This window comes from Rattus rattus, chromosome 8 (assembly GCF_011064425.1).
Source record: "Rattus rattus isolate New Zealand chromosome 8, Rrattus_CSIRO_v1, whole genome shotgun sequence".
NCBI lineage: Eukaryota > Metazoa > Chordata > Mammalia > Rodentia > Muridae > Rattus > Rattus rattus.
This window is the reverse complement of record NC_046161.1, coordinates 101562054-101581598: the sequence shown is the minus strand read 5'-3', so window position 1 is coordinate 101581598 and position 19545 is coordinate 101562054. Positions and strand designations below refer to the sequence as shown.

Genomic DNA, 19545 nt, shown 5'->3' with positions numbered 1-19545 from the left:
CCTCTCCTCTCTCCACACCCCACCCTGAAGACCTGTATGTCTCTGCCATGTAGGCAGTGCCAGGAAGAGCCCAGAATGTTCCACCACCCTCCCACCCTAGAACTCAGCCTTAGGATCTGGGGCCCCGAAATATTATCAGTGCAGTCAGTGGTCAAAATTAGCTGTGCTTGAAGAAACAAGAACATTGAAGTTCCCCAGCAGAGGGACACAGAAATGAAGAGAGCCAATCAAACACTCCTGGTGCCTGCTGACGCCACCCACTCAGACCTCACAGACTGCCTTCTCCACCACTGCCCTGGGCCTTTCCCTCAGGGGCTGACAACGGGTCACAGGATTCAGAAGCCCGGCCCCTGAGCGATGCCCTCTGCTTAGCGATCTCTTCTCTTGGGTCTCTGGAGCCAGCAGCTCAGTGGCAAAGCCAGTCCCTCCGTGTTGACAGGGTCTTCCTCCTTCCCAGAAGGAAGATTGATTGAGGTCTGGAACAGTCCAGAGTCCAAGCTGGAGTTCTGAGAATCAGGAAAGTTAGTAGTCAGAGCTCAGGGGACAGCCTGGCTACAAGGCTCTGAGGCATGTAGTTAGAATCAGGTCTCCTGGGGTTGGGGATTTAGCTCAGTGGTAGAGCGCTTGCCTAGGAAGCACAAGGCCCTGGGTTCAGTCCCCAGCTCCGGAAAAAAAAGAACCAAAAAAAAAAAAAAAAAAAATCAGGTCTCCTTGTTGGGGGCTGCTGAGATGTCTCCGTAAACGCGCATGCCGTGGAAGCACAAGAACCAGTGGAATCCCCTAGAACCCACTTTAAAAGCCAGATATGTAGCAAACAAAAACCAAAGTGTCTGGCTCCTGAGAAATGACCCTCAGGATAGACTTCTAACTACCCTCAAGTACCCACACTTGTATGCACACACACTCGCACATATGTGTGTGTGTGTGAGCACACACAAACCCCAGACACATACACTCTTTTACACACACACACACACACACACAACACACACACACACCCACACAGTACACACATACACACCAAACACACCACACACACACACACACCAAAACACACACATACACACACACACACACACACACACACAACACCACACACACACACACACACACCACACACACACACACACACACACCACACACACACACACCACACACACACACACACACACACACACACACACACACACACACACACACACACACACACACACACACACACCAGACACACACACACACACACACACACACACACACACACACCACACACACACACACACACACACACACACACACACACACACAGCACACACACACACCACACACACACAGCACACACCCACCACACATACACACCACACACACACCAGACACCACACACACACAACCTGTTGACTGGACTCCAAGCCTTGTCCTCCTCAAGCTCAATATGCTTGTAGCTTAAGCCAACTGTGTGAGGTTTGAGTCACTGCTTAAGGAGTTCCCCGTAATGAAGGGGAGGGGGTGGGGCAAGTCAGGAGGCTCCCTGACCAGTGACAGAGAACAAGGCCCATAGCAGGAGTGTAAAACCACATGACCCATCAAGGAGGATAGGCCATCCCTTAATGCCAATGATGGCCACTGAAGTCACATGTCAAGGCTAGGGAGGAAATGGCAGGCAGAGGGTCTGGCATGGCCCCTAGGGAAAAAGACAGTCCTTCACACAGATAGGTAGCAGCAGCCCTAGAGGCCTCAAACCAACTCTCCCCTTGCCAAGATCCTGGAAAGAACACAGGAGAACCCAAAAGAGCCAGTGTCCCTGAGAACTTGCCTTAGACTCTTCTCAGGCCATCTTAAGAGGAGAAACCAGAGAGGGGAGACAAGGAACTCTGAACGAGCTCTGAAAGGAAAGGAGTGTCAGAATTTGGCTGCCCGCAGTGAGCTCACCCTGCCCCAGACCTAGAATCACAAGTATCTGAGCTGAAAGACCCTGAGAAGACTTGATTATGTGGGTAACTTCTAAGTCAATAACCACAACTCCTTCAAAATCTGCCAGGAGTCCAGGAAGTCCAGCTCAGCCCCATGAGCAGGACCAAGGCGCCCTCTAGAGGCGTGAGCTTGTAACCTCCTTGTTCCCTGTTGTTCTTCCCACTGACAGCAACAAGTCTGGCTGTGTATCTGCTAACTTCATTATGTCAGACCCAGCTGAGACTATTTCTCTCGGTTTAGCTTTCAGGAAAGCCAATTTCTCAGCCCTCAAACACCCGGTTTTGTTTTTGCTTTTGTTTTTGTTACCGCCCCTGGACCCTGCCTCTTGAGGGCTGGAATTAAAGGTGTGTGCCATCACGCCCAGCCCCAAACACTCATGTTTAAAAGAAACTGTTTTGTTTTGTTTTGGCATAGTTTTACAGATGGATGGTTCCCCCCACCCATCCCCCTCATCCAGGAACTCTAGGGGTGACCATCCTGTTAGCAAGGTCTATTGGTTAAAACGGAACCAACCAAGGGCTGGACAGATGTCTCCGTGGTGGAGAAGTACCGTAAGTTTAAGGTCCTATCAGAGTGTGCCTCCTACATAAGAGGTGTAACCTCTGTCACTGGGATGGCTTTTGTTTGCTTGTTTGCTTGTTTCATTATGAAGTTACTGTTTTTCCTTTTTTCTGTTCTTTATTCTTTTGTTTCTTTGTTTCTTTGCTTGCTTTCTTGCTTGCTTGTTTTGAGACATTCTCTTTATACAGTCCTGGCTGTTGTGGAACTCACTATAAAGTGAGTCTAGCCCACACAGAAGGAAAGATATGGGGGCTAAACCAAGCCTTGCCTCCTAGAAGGGATACCAGATATGATCAGATGTGATATTTGAAATGCTGTTTTCTTTGTTTCCTCTCTCTCTCTCTCTCTCTCTCTCTCTCTCTCTCTCTCTCTCTCTCTGTGTGTGTGTGTGTGTGTGTGTGTGTGTGTGAGAGAGAGAGAGAGAGAGAGAGAGATGTATATACTGGCCAATGGATGTGCAAATGCGTGCAGGTGCGTGTGCAATGTGTGTACACAGAAGTTGTCGTCCATCATCTTAATCTCTCCCTGTCTTATGTTTTCAAACAGTCGGTCACTTTCTGAGCCTGGAGCTCATCCAGATTAAACTGACCAGCCAATTCGCTTCAGAAATCTGCCTGCTGGGTTTCCCCCGCCTTGGTGTTACAGATGGGCCCTACTGCATTTGGCTTTTTAAATTTTGTTTCAATTATTCATTTATTTTTATGTGTATAGGTGTTTTGCTGGCATGCATGTCTGTGTACCACACATGTGTCTAGTTTCCAGGAAGAAGGTGTCAGATCCCCTGGGACGAGAGTCACGGTCAGCTGTGAGCTATCACATGGGTGTTGGGAACTGAATCCAGGTTCCTCTGGAAGAGTAGCCTCTTAATCTCTGAGTCATCTCTCCAACCCCAGTTTTGCAAGAATGCTGGGAGCTGATCCCAAGTCTTTATATCTGAGCAGCTACCTCCCAGCTCCACCCCTCTACTCATTTATTCATTCCTTTGTATCTGTATGGGTTGGTGTATTTCTTTTATACTTTAAGTTATAATCTAATAGTGTCTTCCTTAGGGTTTCTATTGCTGTGATGAAACACCATGACCAAGAAACAAGTTGGAAAGAGTTTATTATGCTCACACCTCCACATCACTGTATAGCATTGAAGGAAATCGGGACAGGAACTCAAAACAGGACAGGAATCAGGAGGCAGGAGCTGATGCAGAGGCCATGGAGGGTCCTGCTCACTGGCTTGCTCCTCATGGCTTGTTCAGCCTCTTTCTTATAGAATCTAGAACCATCAGTCCAGGGATGCCCCCCCCATAATGGACTGGGCCGTCCACCATCAATCACTAATTAAGAGAATGCCCTACAGCTGGATCTTATGGAAGGCGGCATTTTCTAAATGGAGGTTCCCTCCTTTGAGATGACTCTAGCTTGTGTCAAGTTGACATAAGACTGTGATGTTATTTAATTGTACAGATCATTCCAGCTTCATTCAATAGAACTCCAGGAAGTTAGATCCTGGTCCCTTTGAGCTGTCTTATACTTTTGTATGGGTCTCGAATGCTTTTCTATTTTGTTGTTGTTGAAAACAGGGTTTCATTAATATAGCCCAGGCTGGCCTCAAACTTACAGCAAACTTGTAGCCTCTGCTCCCTGAGTGCTGGGATTACATATGTACACACTATATCCAGACCGTGGAGCTTCCCAAGGCTCCAAGCTCTTCTCTCCCCTAACCCAGCCCTAGAATCAGATACTTCTCAAAGGTGTCATTCCTTTTGTTAGAGAACAGTGTTTAGAAACAAAGAAGCAACACTAAGTGCTTTTGTTGCTGAGGTGCTGTTATTTCTAGGACCTATCAGCAGGCAGAGAGAAGAAATATGTGTGTGTATGTGTGTATGTATATGTATATGTGTGTATACATATACATATATATATTACATTATAAATATATGCTGGGGGCTGGAGAGATGACTCAGCAGTTAAGAGCACTGACTGCTCTTCCAGAGGTCCTAAGTTCAAATCCCAGCAACCACATGGTGGCTCACAGCCATCTGTAATGGGATCTGATGCCCTCTTCTGGTGTGTCTGATGACAGTTACTGTGTACTCATCTATAAAATAAATAAATAAATCATATACCAATATTCTGTGCAATGGTAAGCCACATATGCTAAGTACAGTGTTCTCATGAGCTTATAATGAAAGACCCTCAGACAGAGGAGACGCTCGCTCCAGTCCTGAGGACACCCACCACCCCACGAACACACAGGACTCAGTCTTGATGTAAAAACAAGAGGTTTACTTTGGGATACCAGTGCACTGGGGCTCGACACGGTCCTCACGCAGGAGGGATGTGAGGAGCCTCGAACAACAGAAATGTACAGCTTAAATAGTCATTTAAGTTTACACAGTTGCATTAGCTCAGCTATTTCGGTGCCAAGGATAACTAGGCAGATGTTTCTCGTCCTGGAATTCCTGGGACAAGGCGGTAACCATATCAACGCAGCTATTTCAGTACCAAGGACGTCTGACTTGATATATGTTTTCCCATCCTGGGGTTCCCAGGACAAGGACCAAGGATATCTGACTTGGCAGATGTTTCTCTCCTGGAGTTCCCAGGACAAGGCTATAGCTATGTCAGCACAGCTATGTCAGTACCAAGGACATCTAACTTGATATAGGTTTTTTCATCCTGGGGCTCAATCTATAGTGGTCAGTCAGCTTCCCAGAGATGTTTCCTGTCTTGTAATTGCCCTGCAGTAAATATGTTCTATACCCTCTGTTCTTATGGTCCGGCAGCTTCCTAAAGAGTGGGTGGGATGTGCTTTCTGTACTTTCTGGTCTATTGTCTAACGTCTAGGGGCTAAGCAAGGGTCAGCTTAAAAGATTCTCATTCTTAAGAAATGGCTACACTAGGGCTGGAGAGATGGCTCAGCGGTTAAGAGCACCCGACTGCTCTTCCAGAGGTCATGAGTTCAATTCCCAGCAACCACATGGTGGCTCACAACAATCTGTAAAGAGATCTGATGCCCTCTTCTGGTGTATCTGAAGATAGCTACAGTGTACTTATATATAATAAATAAATAAATCTTTAAAAAAAGAAAAAAGAAAAGAAATGGCTACACTAATATCAAACGGGGATCTTTTAATAATGTTTCCTTTTTGTTTGATACTGTAGTTGGTATGATGTCATAGTATCATCAAGTACCTGTATCTATAACTCCATCACCTAGTTTCTTTATTTATGTGCATTTTGGTTGGTTTACTTTTGTTTTTTAAGGCAGGGTTTGTCTGTGTAGCCCTGGCTGTCCTAGAACTAGTTCTGTAGAACAGGCTGGCCCCAAACTCAGAGAGACCCACCTGTCTTTGTCTCGTAAGTGCTGGGATTAAAGGCATGAGCCACCACCACCAGGCAGTTTCCTTATAATTTAAAAGAAATTGGGAAACAGAGTCTGATAAGAGAAAACAGCTTTGGGGTTGGGGATTTAGCTCAGTGGTACAGCGCTTGCCTAGGAAGCGCAAGGCCCTGGGTTCGGTCCCCAGCTCCGAGAAAAAAAAAAAAGAACCAAAAAAGAGAAAACAGCTTTGACTATAGATTAGACAAACTAGGAAAAAAGAAACTTCTAATTTTTCTCCACCTCTCCTAAACCAGTGTTAAATTCCACAGAAAAGATGAACCAAAAGCTAAGAGCCCTGAGTACGTAGCTTGGCTGCTCAATAAGCGTCAGAGAAACCAGCCTTTCTCTGAGCGGTCCGCTGGCACCAGGCTTTCTTAATCTTCCTGGCTGGGATTTCAGGGGGGATTTTTTTTTTTTTTGAGCTGGGTATCGAACCCAGGGCCTTGCGCTTGCTAGGCAAGCACTCTACCACTGAGATAAATCCCCAACCCCTTCAGGGGGGATTTTTTGTTCTGTGGAGTTTATTGTTTTAGTATACCTGTTCCAACAGCCTGATAGCCAATGGGATGGAGACACACATCTCCTGACAAGTTCTTCAGGTAGCCATTGGTGAGGTGCACATGCTCCAAGCTCCCACCTATGCTTCTGTGAACAATACTAATGCCATCAGGACACACACACACGGGATGAAACTATACTAAAGGTTCTTTGGGAACAGGATGGAATCTAATAAGAGTGGGACAAGGCCAAGAGAGATAATCAAGGGTTGAATATGGTTGCAATGCATTATGTTAATATATGAAACTGTCACAAGAATATCCATTATGATGTTTAATTACTGACGCTACTAAAGACTTTTGAAATATTTGTTATTTACAATTTTATATATGTACACTCAGCATCATACTGACCACTCACAGCAGCGAGTTCACAGCTGAGGAGAGTGAAACAATAACATCCCCCATGTATGAAAATACAGCGATACAGAGAAATACATTATTATGGATAATTAGCGGATGATAATTAAAGCATTCTTAAGGTTTTATTTTTATGTGTGTGACTGTTTGCCTCAATGTATATCCGTACACCACATACATCCCTAGTGTCATTAGAGGTGAAATACAGCATACAACTTGTTAGGGTCCTAAAGAAACACTGGGAGAGGAACGGGAGCTCCTGCGGTTACCAATAAGAACCAGGAGAGGGCAGTGTTGGTGGTGGCCCTGGAGTTCCCTGGGTATCTTTTCAGCCTGCAGACTAGTGCTTCTTCCTAATGCCGCAATGCTGCGACCCTTTAATACAGTTCTTCATGATGTGGTGAGCCCCAACCATACATTTTTTTTTCCTGTTGCTCGTTCATAATTGTGATTCTGCTAGTGTTCTGAATCATAACGTAAATGTCTGTGTTTTCCAATGGTCTTGGAAGACCTGCTATGAAACAGTTGTTTGGTGCCCCCCAAGGGGTTGTGATCCACAAGTTGAGAACCACTGCTGTAGATGGTAGAGCTGGTTTCCTGCTGCCCTCTCAACAAGGACTCAAAGACCTAAGCAGCTGTGGATTCTGCACTCTTTGATGACTTCCGGTGAGGTCCTCTTCTAAGCTTGACCAGCCCCTAAAGACTGTATACTGAGCTGTACCATCTACTCTATACTTCCACGAGGCTCAGAGCTCCCCTGCATCTCAGGGCTACTGCCCGCCCAGCAACTCCTCAGGCCACCATCAGAATGTCTGAACCAGTCTGCCTCTATACTTGCTGGTGGTCTAAACTCTTTCCAGGTTTGTCTGTCCTTGGGACCGTCAGCCTTACCAGCAAGCTGAGGCACACCCAACCTGAGAACAAAGATGATGATGACGGTCATAAATTACTGTATTACTAGGTGATAAGTCTAGACACCTGAAGTCAGTGCTTTTTCAAGCACCAGCTAAGGGCCCTGGGTTTTTATAGATTAAAGCAAAAATAGGTCCGGGGAGATAGCTCAGTCAGTAACGTGTCTGCCTTGCAAGAAAGGCCGGGTATGACAATGCACTTATATCCCAGCAATGCAGAGGAAGAAACCGGAATTTCTGGGGCTTGGGTTGACTTCTGGCCTCTACTTATTTGTATACACCCCACGCACACACCACACAAGTACGCACACACACACCCCAGGAGAACAAGGCAGGTTATCAGCAAACTGTTATGTTTTATAAAGCGGTATAATGCGTTGGGAGGGAGTACCTTGGCGGGCCCCTCCCAAGGAGTCCCCCTGAGGAATCAGACTATGCCACAGACCTAGTATAAAAGGATGGGGAAAAGAGGGGGTCAGGGACCTGGAAAGGAAAAGAGATGCGGGGAGGGGGACGAAGAAGAACAGGAAAAGAAAAAGAGAGGAAGAAAGGAAAAGAAGAGGCCGGCCAGGAACACGTAGGGACAGAGGAAGAAGGAAAGAGAGAGAGACAGAAGAGAAGAGGAGGGGGACAGGAGATAAGGGGAGGGGAGGGGAGAAAAGAAAAGGAAGGGAAAGGGAAAGGGAAAAGGGAAATGACTAGGGTTGCTCCTTTTACATGCCTGGCTCGCATTTGGCAAGTGGCTCTGCAAGCTGTTGCTAGGCAGCTGTTGGGCGGAGCCTAGTGGGATTGTCTGAAAGCCAACACAAACCAATTAAATTGGCCCTCCCTTCCCGCCCTGCTCTCTTCCGGTCTCTCCACAACACTTCCGGCGGGCCGCCTCCCATGTTCTCATGGGATTTGTAGTTCAGCCCACTTCCTAGCCTATTGGCTGTGGTCGCTAGGCCTTACAGAAAAGTCACATTTAGTAAAGAAAACAAAGTCTGAACTAGTTAAATTCTCATTTCAAATAAGCAGCTGTTAGAATATGATACTTTGAATTCAAATAAAATGTAAATAAAACTGTTATCTGGCAATTCTACCCCAGACAGAGCCATGAAATTGACCCCTAGATCCCTTGCCCCACTACGGGTATCCCCTCTGTGAGCCAGCTTTCCCAGCACTCACTGTAAGATACACGATGTTTCCTGCCCAGGGGTAGAAAAGGTTGTATTAGACCAAGAACTTTTAAAATCTTTTTAATTATTTGTTTTTACACATTTACAGCGGAATTGTGAAAAACAACCCAAAGGGTCTCCGGTAGGGCTAACACTCAGAGCATTAAAGGTCGCTGTTCATTTACTACGGGTTTTCCAGTTTGGGGACTGTAGTAGTCGCGGGGGTCTGCAGCCTCTGAGCCGCTCCTGTGAAACCTTCTCGGGTACCTCTTCTGCTTCTGCCTCCAGTTAGCAGATGCTGTTCCACCTTGTCGGAAGAGCTAAGAATGTCCAGGCTCGGTCTGCCAGAACTGAAGTCTGGCAGTTTCACACTGGTTCGCGATTGTTGGCTACATAAGCCCTGACCCTGACTGCGAATTTTATCTGAGGCACATGGTGACCCATCAGCACAGTGAGCAGAGGCCGGGATTGACTCTTCAGGCTCTGCTTCATTCAGAGAGCTGGCAATCTGAGGGAGGAAGGGATCAGCATCCTCTGGACCTGCGGTCCCCACGTCTCCAGCCAACAGACTTTATAGGGAATGGCAAACAAAAGCAGTTCTGCAGTGTAGTCTTTATCCTCTGGTCACGGGGTCAACTGGCTCTGAGCTCTGAGGCTCTGATCTCATCTACTTGTGGTCCCCGCATGTCTCCCCCATTACTGTCTCTCTGTGTGTCCAGCGGGGTTTACATACTCTCAAGGCCACTGAGCTTGGCCTTCCTCTTGAAGTGCTAAGTCAAAGGTTAACTTAGAACAAACAAATCGTTGGCAGACATCCCTGCTGAGCCATCAACGATGTTTATGGGCACATTCCTTTATGGTATGAAATACACATGTGTCCTTAAAGAATAGTATAAAGAGGCCATTCCACTGCCCCTGTTACAATGAGACCACAAACTGAATGATGTAAGGCAATAAAAATGTATTCTCACAGTTCTGCAAGCCAGGCATCCAAAATTAAGCGGTCTGCAGTCCTCTGTCCGTTCCGAGGCCCTAGGGAGAAACTTCTCTCACTCTTCAGGTTCTGGGCATTCCTTTGCTTGTGACAATCTAATTCACTGCTTCTGTCTCTAAATGGCCTCCTCGCTATGCTTCTGTGGCACACCTTCCTCCACCTCCCTTTGTAAAGAAGCCTGCGGTTGAACTTTGGCCTAAAATAGGTCAAGAATCATCGCATAACACAGTTTTGCTTAGTATGCCTCTTCCCAGCTTTGAGTTGCTAGCTGAGAGCCTGGTCAACACCCAGTCATGTCTATAGGTTGATCACACTGTGAACCACTGTGTATCTGCCCCTAACAGCCTCAAGCCTCAGCACAAGACAATGAAGGGCAAATGAAATATATCTCCAATGTTCCACAACCCTCGAAAAATTTTCAATGAGCCTATCAGTGGGAAGTCTAGTGCTAAAAAAAGTCTAGTGCTGTAGAAACTCCAGTTTCCAAGGGGGTAACATCCATTGCTGTTAGTTGGAGCAACTGTGGCTGACACTCATACTAGGAAAGGGTCCTTAGGCCCTCCAGTGAGGTTCCAGCCTCTCCTTCCTCTGTTCCCTCTCAGATGTCCATAGTTCTTCCCCAACTATATGATCTCAGGGGTACCACAGTATATGGGAGATGGAACATTCATCAAAGAGGAGACGCTGTCTATATAGCTATGGGGAAGTTGTCAACCATACTGGGGTCAGACTTTTCCAGTGACTTAGCTTTTATGGAGCTGCCCAGGCTCCTGTTAGCAATTCCTCAGCCATGCTCCCATAAGCAACCCCTATAAACTCAGGCTAGACTCTGGGCAAAGGGTTACTTTTGTCTGTGGTTGTCGCCCTACCTGGGATGACAAGACATCCACCTGTTTTCCCAGGAGAGGCTAATGCAAGCCTAGTATTCTCCTGTCAGTGTCACAGGTAAGCTGTGCTTGGTAGCTACACTTTGCTGTTCCTTGTCCCTGGGCACCCTGTGTGGCCTCACCTGGAATCCTTCTCTTGGTCCGGTTGTGAGTGACATGCAACTTGGCTTTTCGCCTGTCTTCTTGTTGCTGTGTTGTGTCCTAGTCACCACGGAAACTCTAAATCTTTCAACGAAGGTCTCCTCTCAGGTCCTTGACTATATCTGAAAACACCCAAGTTTTCCGCACACATTCACAAGTAGACACCTCATTTCGGATGTCACAATTAAACGCACTTAGGAAAGCCCCACAAGTCCTAAGCATGGGCTCAGAACCCTGAGCTGATAAGAGAGAACTTTGGACGTTGGTCTTGGGGGACACTGGTTAAGGCTTTAATAACATTCTAAACAAAAACCGGAGAGATTTTGTTCCACCACCAACTTAGCTCTACTGTATAGTGTAAGAGAGGAGGAGGCAAGCCACGAGGTGGGCAAAGGAAGGACTCGTTGATTCTCTAGAGGCCCTAAATGTTGTCTTGAGCACAGAGTCGTCGTTCCTAAGGGGACTACCATGAGTGTCTAGCAATCCTCTGCTCGTGTTTCAGTCACCTGATCTATGAGCTCTGGGTCATCCTCGTAACTAGACATCCACCTGTTTTCCCAGGAGAAGCTAATGCAAGCCTCGTTTTAAACCTTTCTTTAAAGGTGCCTTAGTTTACATCCAGTTGTTGACTTATCAACAGTGAGGTCACAGGCCACACTATAACTGGGAATGAAGCTCCCCTAACATTTGTACTTTCTAGAGTAGAAACACAGTGGCCGCCTTTCTCTTGGGAACACATCAGCCATCAATTCTAGGGACTGTGTTACACAGCGAGACCTCTAAGAAAGACCCCAAACATGGGAAGAGAATAGCACCATTGACCACAAATAGAAAACGCCTATTTATCAAAAGGTAGAATAAGCAAGCAAAGGGGTTGTGTGGGGCGGAGGGGGGTCGGGGGGGAGACACCCTATAGTGAAAGGCTGAAAGGGAGGAGGGTCAAAAAGGAGAAACTGAACTACCTCCCCAAATGTAGTTAATTTATAACTGAGCAAATAACATTGAGAAACGAGGGCGGGAAGAAAAGACCATGGTCCGAGGCTGGCCATGACGCTGTTGTGGTAAGGGGGAGGAGGAGGTGAAGTCTGGGGAAACTTAGTTTCCAAACGTCACAGGAAGCCCCTCCCCTTGCTTCCTTCTTTTCTTCCAGGCTGAGGAGCTTCCAGCTTGGGAAACAACCAGGGCAGTAGGCCAATGGCCATCTGGGTGATAGGAAGACCCACCCCATCTGTGGACGGAGTCTTGGGGTAGATAGACACTCAGAACCGTGTCTGCCTTCCATAGGACACTGCCCGTTCCAACTCTGCTCCTCTCTGCCTAGCTCCCCTTCCCCTTCCTCAGTTTGGGGTGATGGTGTGAACCAACCTTCTTGTGGAGGAAGGCAATGGGTCCCTGTCGGTCCTGAGCTAGCAGACTTCCACCCATTTAAGGAGACATCACCTAATCGCCCAGGCAAACACTGACTGCACCAACTTTGATCTCCGGTAAGTGGAGAATTTGGGCCTGAGGGTAGGCGGAGTGGAGGAGCTGGATGTCTACGGATCACCATCTTCCTGAGATACAAGGTGTGGCCGAGGGGCTTCCCAGAGTGTGGGGATCCCAGGGAAGCCCTTTTTGCCTCTAGCAGGAGCTCAGCAGCACGATAGATGGAGATTTCCAAATGTTAGAAGCAGGAAAGGCAAGTGTGCCTTCCAACCATTGCAGGGACTCTGCCAGAGGCAGCTCATCCCTGATTTGGATTCCAACACTTTCTCCCTCTCTAGTACATTGAGACATTAAAAACCAAAGCTTGGGGGCTGGGGATTTAGCTCAGGGGTAGAGCGCTTACCTAGGAAGCCCAAGGTCCTGGGTTCAGTCCCCAGCCCAAGAAAAAAAAACAAAACAAAACAAAAAAAAAACCAAAGCTTGGAGCTTTGTGATTTCTTGTGGCTGTCCACTGCTGCCCTCTGAACTTGGGAACAGACTCAATTGACCTTTGTCCCTCGTACAGAAGGATTTGAACTACATTCCCAATTCGTGTTTGGGATTGCTAGCCCAAAGACCATGGTCTGAGGCTGGCCATGACACTGTTGTGGTGAGGGAGAGGAGGAGGTGAAGTCTGGGGAAACCTTGTTTCCAAACGTCACAGGAAGCCCCTCCCCTTGCTTCCTTCTTTTCTGCCTTGCTGTCTGAGTGGACAATTCACCTCTTGCCACAGGTCTGTCTGGATCAGAAGACCCTGCCCCAGCCTGGGCACAGCCCTGCAGCCATGACAGAAGACGACGTAGGACAATGGCAACATGTGTTCCAGGAGCTGATTCAAGAGGTGAAACCGTGGCACAAATGGACCTTCACACCAGACAAGGAGCTTCTTCCCGATGTTCTGAAGCCAGGATGGACGCAATACCAGCAAAAGGCCTTTGCCAGGTGAGGGAGGTATGATGGTACGCATGCCAGAATAGTCTTGCTTATTGCTAACTGGCCCCTCAACTGTCTGGGCTTGCACGCTGAAGAGCTTGGGAAGAAATTCCAGCTTCACTAGGGACTGGGATTTTCCTAAGACAGCGTCAGGGAGAGATTCTAGGAGCCCAGGCTGGAATGTGGAAAAGGGAGGAAAGAATGGGGCGGAGGGAGCTCATTTATTCAAGGGGACTTTCAGAGGCCACCCAACGTTTTACACTTTCTTTTCCAAAAGAGAAAGAGGGTGCTCCAAGTCCCAGGGGTAATGGGAGGAGGGCATAGAGGATAGAGTCTTGGGATCTGCCGTGCCCGATGCCATCTGTGAGGGGACTGGACCTTTCCCAGCCAAGAAATGTCTTGGGAGGCTCCAGAACAAAGCTTTAGTTGGCTTAGTTGAGAGCCTGGGACTCAGTTCTGCCACACAGCGAAGCTGGAGTGCTGGGACCAGGCCCTCTCTGTGGGTGGCTGCTAGGGACTGCTCAGTCCCGTGTGCAAAACCAAAACCGAGTGAGTGAGCTGCACTCCCAGTCAGTGCATTCCATGGGGCTCAGAGCTTCTCATCATCTCTTCTCAGTTTATTCCCACATTTGCCCTAAGAGGGCAATCTAGAATCAAAACACAGCAAAGAAGGCTAGGACTGGAACTCAATGGCATCTTTACTTAGCATGCACAAGGTCCCAGGTTCTGTGCCTAGATCCAGCCTGGGAGCTAACTTATTCTGCCCAACTTCCCCCAACTTCTCATCTCAGACTGCAGATACCCCTGTCTCAAGCAAAGTTAGGATCGATTGCTAAGAAAAAAATAACCCCAGGATTTTAGCTGAGCTAAAGGTTCACAAGGTCACTTAGGTAGAGGAAGAGAAATCTCGTAGCCTTGGGAAGAACTCACTGCTGCTCAAGTCTCATTGGCCAGCAGATCCCACAGCCCCAACATCACTGAATCGAGAAGGGGTTTGTGAATTACTTGATGAGCAATAAATGTCTACGCCACACTGCAGTGTTCTGGCTTTGCAGGATTCCTGTTCTAGATGGCACAGGCTTCTTCCAGCCTGTCTTCACTGTTTCCAACAGGTGTTTGTGCAAGTACCTTAGAAAAAGTGCTCCCTTTCCTGAGACAGGGTGTCATTCTGCACCTTGTCAGAGGCAAGCACTCAGAAGTAATGTAAAATTCCCTGGTGCATGTAAGAAAAAGGATGAATTGGGGGAGGGGGACCCACAAAAGAAGAGAGAGCTGGAGGCCATGATCTCTGGGGATCCTGCAATCATGGAAGCCCCACCCCCCCACACCCACACACCCTCACCACACACATGCACATGCAAACAAAAGCAGCCAAGCTGTCTCTGTAAGCTGGAGATTGAAACCCTCTCCTGTTCTGTTTGGTGACTTACCCAGCACCCGTTTATATCCACTTGTTGATTTTAGTACAGGGTCCTTGGGGGCTGTTGCATGTATAGCCTTGAATACATTTACCTCAATATCTGAAGAAACGATGGCTTTGGGCCCAGTGACCAGAACCCCAATCCTAACTTTTTTTTTTTTTTTTTTTTGGTTTTTTTTTTGGAGCTGGGGACCGAACCAGGGCCTTGCGCTTCCCTAGGCAAGCGCTCTACCACTGAGCTAAATCCCCAACCCCCAATCCTAACTCTTAAGCTCAAGTCCTGGGCATGGTGCATTTCAAGTGTGTGTTTTGCCTCTGAAATGTGCACACCAAGACTTAGAAAATGCCCTAGGTTCCTTCTGAGCCAGATGGTTTGTGATGTATTGTTTGCTCAGTAGGTTCCTGATGATGGTCCCAGGGCCTGTTGGTGGTACAGTGGAGATGAGAAAGAGGGGTCCGTTCACTTCTCTCACCACTAGTGAGAGACCCCTTCTCCCTCTGGCACCTGCCCACAGCTCGGCTGAAACTCTGGCCCTCTCCTCCACAGGTTCCACTGTTCTTCCTGCTCTCGAAGTTGGGCCTCTGGCAGAGTCTTGATCGTCTTCCACATGCGCTGGTGTGAGAAGAAGGCCAAGGGGCAGGTGAAAATGAGGGTGTTTGCACAGAGATGTAACCAGTGCCCCGAGGCTCCATTTGCAGCTCCAGAGTTCACATGGGACAACATCTCAAGGATTTTGAACAACTTGCTCTTCCGAATTCTGAAGAAGTGTTATAAAGAAGGGTTTAAGCAGATGGGCGAGATTCCTTTGCTTGGGGACACCAGTCTCGAAGGACCACATGACAGTGGCAACTGTGAGGCCTGTCTGCTGGGCTTTTGTGCTCAGAATGACTTAGGCCAAGCCTCAAAACCACCAGCACCCCCATTATCTCCTACCTCCTCCAAATCCGCCAGAGAGCCTAAGGTCACTGCCGCCTGTCGAGACCTTCCCTGCTCACAGTCCTCCTCTAAAGTGGAGAAGCCCCAAGCATCGGACATGAGCCCCCATGCCACTAACCCCTCCAAAGAGGACCCTAAGGTTAGCTGCACCTCAAAACCATCAACTAATCCAAGACTGACAATCAAACAGCTGTCAGAAGTAAGCTCGTCCGCAAAACCATCAACTAATCCAAGACTGACAATCAAACAGCTGTCAGAAGTAAGCTCGTCCGCAAAACCATCAACTAATCCAAGACTGACAATCAAACAGCTGTCAGAAGTAAGCTCGTCCGCAAAACCATCAACTAATCCAAGACTGACAATCAAACAGCTGTCAGAAGTAAGCTCGTCCGCAAAACCATCAACTAATCCAAGACTGACAATCAAACAGCTGTCAGAAGTAAGCTCGTCCGCCCTCGAATGTGTTATTCAAATGCCTTCTCCCATCAGCAGCAACAGAGCAGCAGATACAGCAAAGAACACCAGATCCAAGGCCCCAAAGGCATCCCTCTCATCCTCCTCCTGTGTCCCACCCACTTCCTCATATGTCCCACCCACTTCCTCCACTTCCTCTTTGTATGTCACACCTACTTCCTCTTATGTCCCACCTACTTCCTCCACTTCCTCCTTATATGTCCCACTCACTTCCTCATATGTCCCACCCACTTCCTCCTCAAATGTCCCACCCTCTTCCTTTTTATATCCCCCACCCACTCCCTCATATGTCCCATCCACTTCCTCCTCATGTAGACCACCAGCAAACACCGCTTGCCAAGTAGAGAGAAGCGCCCCAATCCACCCAGAAAGCCAGTCTTCCTGCTGCAAAGCTTGCAGCGCCGGCTGTGGGGGCTGCTGCGGGGCCTGCTGCACGGGCTGTGAGGGCTGCGGTGGGTGCTTCTGTGAGGTCTTAGAAGGCTGCTGTAAGGTCTTCTTGGGCTGCGGCCGGTGCTTGTGTGAGGTCTTCTTGGGCTGCTGTAAATTCGGGTCAGAGAGTCCACAGTGTTGCCTGTTCTTTCTAATCTTGTTTTTGTTGCTGTGGTACTTATTATAAAATGCAATATTATTATAAAATGCAATATACGAGCCTTGAAAAAAAGAACCCTGAGTGGGAAAACAAAAAGAATTGCAACATCCCAAAAGAGCCACACGTTGAGTAATCCCCTTCATGCGAAATGTCGATAAAATCAGTAGAATCCAGAGGTAGCTACCCGGACTGGAGAAGGGGGAAAGTACAAAGCCACGGTTTAAGCAATGCGGCCTTTGTGGAGAGGTGATGGACATTTTTAGGAATTTGGTGGGAACAGTAGCAGCTTCTTAGCACTGTCAGTGCACTAAGCCGCTGAGCTTTCCCTCCTAAGATGGTGAGTTTCTCTAGGCTGGAGAGATGGCTCAGCGGTTAAGAGCACTGGGTGTTCCTCCAGAGGACCTGAGTTCAAGTCCCAGCAACTACACGGTGGCTCAGAGCACAATCTATCATGGCATCTGATGCCCTCTTCTGTCATCAGGCACATGAGCAAATAGAACGTTCAAATACACATCAATAAAAAGTAAGCTTTTGGGGTTGGGGATTTAGCTCAGTGGTAGAGCGCTTGCCTAGGAAGCGCAAAGCCCTGGGTTCGGTCCCCAGCTCCGAAAAAAAAAGAAAAAAAAAAAAAAAAGTAAGCTTTTGAAAAAATAATTCGTTTTCTTTTCTTTGCTTTTTTCCCATGGGGGGGATTAGGCTAGGTTTGCGGTCTCACAATGTAAAGTTGGTCTGGAGGTCACTAGGTGATTTAGGCTAGCCCCATGCTCGCAGCAATCCTTCTGCCTTGGCCTCTCACGTGCTTGAATCTCAGATCTAAGCCACAATGTTCAGCACATAGTTAATTTTCTGATGCGACTTTTACCTAAATACATTTTTTAAAAAATGGTTTTTGACCTATCAAAACAGAACGGAGTCTGAAGTGTGGAGGGGAGCCTTGAACCTGGGATCTCCTCAGCATGTTCTGCACAGACTTTCTGCTATCAGTCTGGTAAGGTTTGAGACAGGAATAGTAAACTGAACACCTAGGTTCTCAATGGTCCCCATGCAGCCAGCCACTGCGTGGAGAGAGAGAGAGAGAGAGAGAGAGAGAGAGAGAGAGAGAGAGAGAGAGACAGAGAGACAGAGAGAGAGAGAGAGAGAGAGAGAGAGAGAGAGAGAGAGAGAATTGATTTAAAAGTCCAGTTAGGGAGCTGGGGAGGTCTCAGCTGAAAATGCCACTCAGGTACAAGGACCGGAGTTGAGTAAAAAGGAAGGCGTGGTCATGTAGTCCCTCCTGCGCATGCGCACATGGAGGTGGAGGGGGGATTGAGGTTGGGTGGGGTGGGGGCCTGAGACGGACAGATTACGGCAGTCACTGGCCAGTCAGTGTGGCCAGAACAATAGTCTACAAGCTCAATGAGAGACACCGTGTCAATAGTAAGAATAGTAACAAACAAGGCGGTGAAGTAAGAAAGACACCCGGTGTCAACCATTGGGGCACACACACACACACACACACACACACACACACAGAGCCAAGCACACATGGAACAAGGCTTTTACGCAAAGGCTAGTTTTATTAAAATAAAACTTACAGGGGTTGGGGATTTAGCTCAGTGGTTAGAGCGCTTGCCTAGGAAGCGCAAGGTCCTGGGTTCGGTCCCCAGCTCTCCAAAAAGAACCAAAAAAAAAAAAAAAACTTACATAAATTATGAACAGTCCATTTGTGTGAAATTCTACACTTTCATCTTTTCATATTTAGTTTTCATATCTTGATATGAGGTATGTCCTTGAGTATGGAATAAATCCAGCAGTCACTCAAGTAGGACCAGTCATCAATTGGAAACAGCGTTAAGTGTCGGGACGAAAGACGTTTCGCCCTTTAGCCTGCCTCTGGACACTTTGCTTTCCGTTGAAGTAATGCTCTGCTGAGACAATGGTAAAAACGCTCGGGCCTCATTCGAACCGCGGCAGGCGAAAGGCGAAAATACCGAAACACCATTACTAATCTTTCCTCTTCCCACTTTCCGTGAGTGTGCGCACGTGTGGTATTTTCGCATGTGTGTGGGGTGCACCTGGGTGTGTGTGTCCATGGAGAGGCCAGAGTTTGAATCTTCCTCTGGCACCTTTCCACTTCAGTTCCTGGGGCGGCATCTCCTATTCAAAACAAGAGCTTCCGGTAGGCTTGGCCAGCTAACCAGTTTGCACTGGGTTCTCAGATTTAAGTAGTAACACTTTTAACCTCTGAGCCATCTCCTAGCCTTGTTTGTTTTTTTTTTTTTTTTTTTTTAATTATGTGTATGTGATAACCTTTTTAAATTATATGATTCTGAGAGCAAATCAGTTCTTCAGGTTAAAAAAAAGTAAAAATTACCCCCTTATTTACTTACTTATTTACTTATTCATTTATTTTATAACCACAGACATTGCCCTCCCACCCCAACCTGGCAGGTTAGGCCTTACTGTACAGTACGGTAGCCACAAGTGACTCTTTAAGGAAGTTGCATTTAAAACTTAGTTTTCGAAGCTTGTCAGACACTACGTGTTCCATCTCTGGACATTATGACACCTAACAACACAGGCACAGAACGTTTTCCCCACTGTGAAGGCTGCAGCGGGCTGCACTGGACTACACCCAGGAGTCCACTCACGTACAAACAAGAGATACATGTGTCTTTCCTTATTCTCTTCAGAGCAACCAGCCACTTCCTGCTTGCTTTAGCCTGAGGCACTGGTATAAAAATAGAAGCTTTATAGAGTTCTTCCAGTGGTGTAAACGTGATTCAAGAACACGGAGTCCCTGCCTTGGCCCACACAAATTAACATCCCAGGGGC

General features: G+C 47.5%; 1 protein-coding gene across 1 annotated transcript; it reads left to right on the top strand.

The window, feature by feature from the left end:
* The first annotated feature begins 13162 nt into the window (after positions 1 to 13162).
* On the top strand, positions 13163 to 16758 carry Rtp3 (receptor transporter protein 3). Its single transcript, XM_032911389.1, has 3 exons — positions 13163 to 13320; positions 15279 to 16550; positions 16659 to 16758. The coding sequence occupies exons 1-3, from the start codon at positions 13163 to 13165 to the stop codon at positions 16756 to 16758; spliced, it is 1530 nt and encodes a 509-aa protein (XP_032767280.1).
* Positions 16759 to 19545: the final 2787 nt, after the last annotated feature.

Excerpts from the sequence above, each read along its gene's own strand:
- Rtp3 (XM_032911389.1), top strand. The coding sequence starts at position 13,163 with ATGACAGAAGACGACGTAGGACAATGGCAACATGTGTTCCAGGAGCTG. Across the intron at positions 13,321-15,278 it reads CAGCAAAAGGCCTTTGCCAG|GTTCCACTGTTCTTCCTGCT; the intron begins GTGAGGGAGGTA and ends TCTCCTCCACAG. Across the intron at positions 16,551-16,658 it reads AAAGCTTGCAGCGCCGGCTG|GTGTGAGGTCTTCTTGGGCT; the intron begins TGGGGGCTGCTG and ends CGGCCGGTGCTT.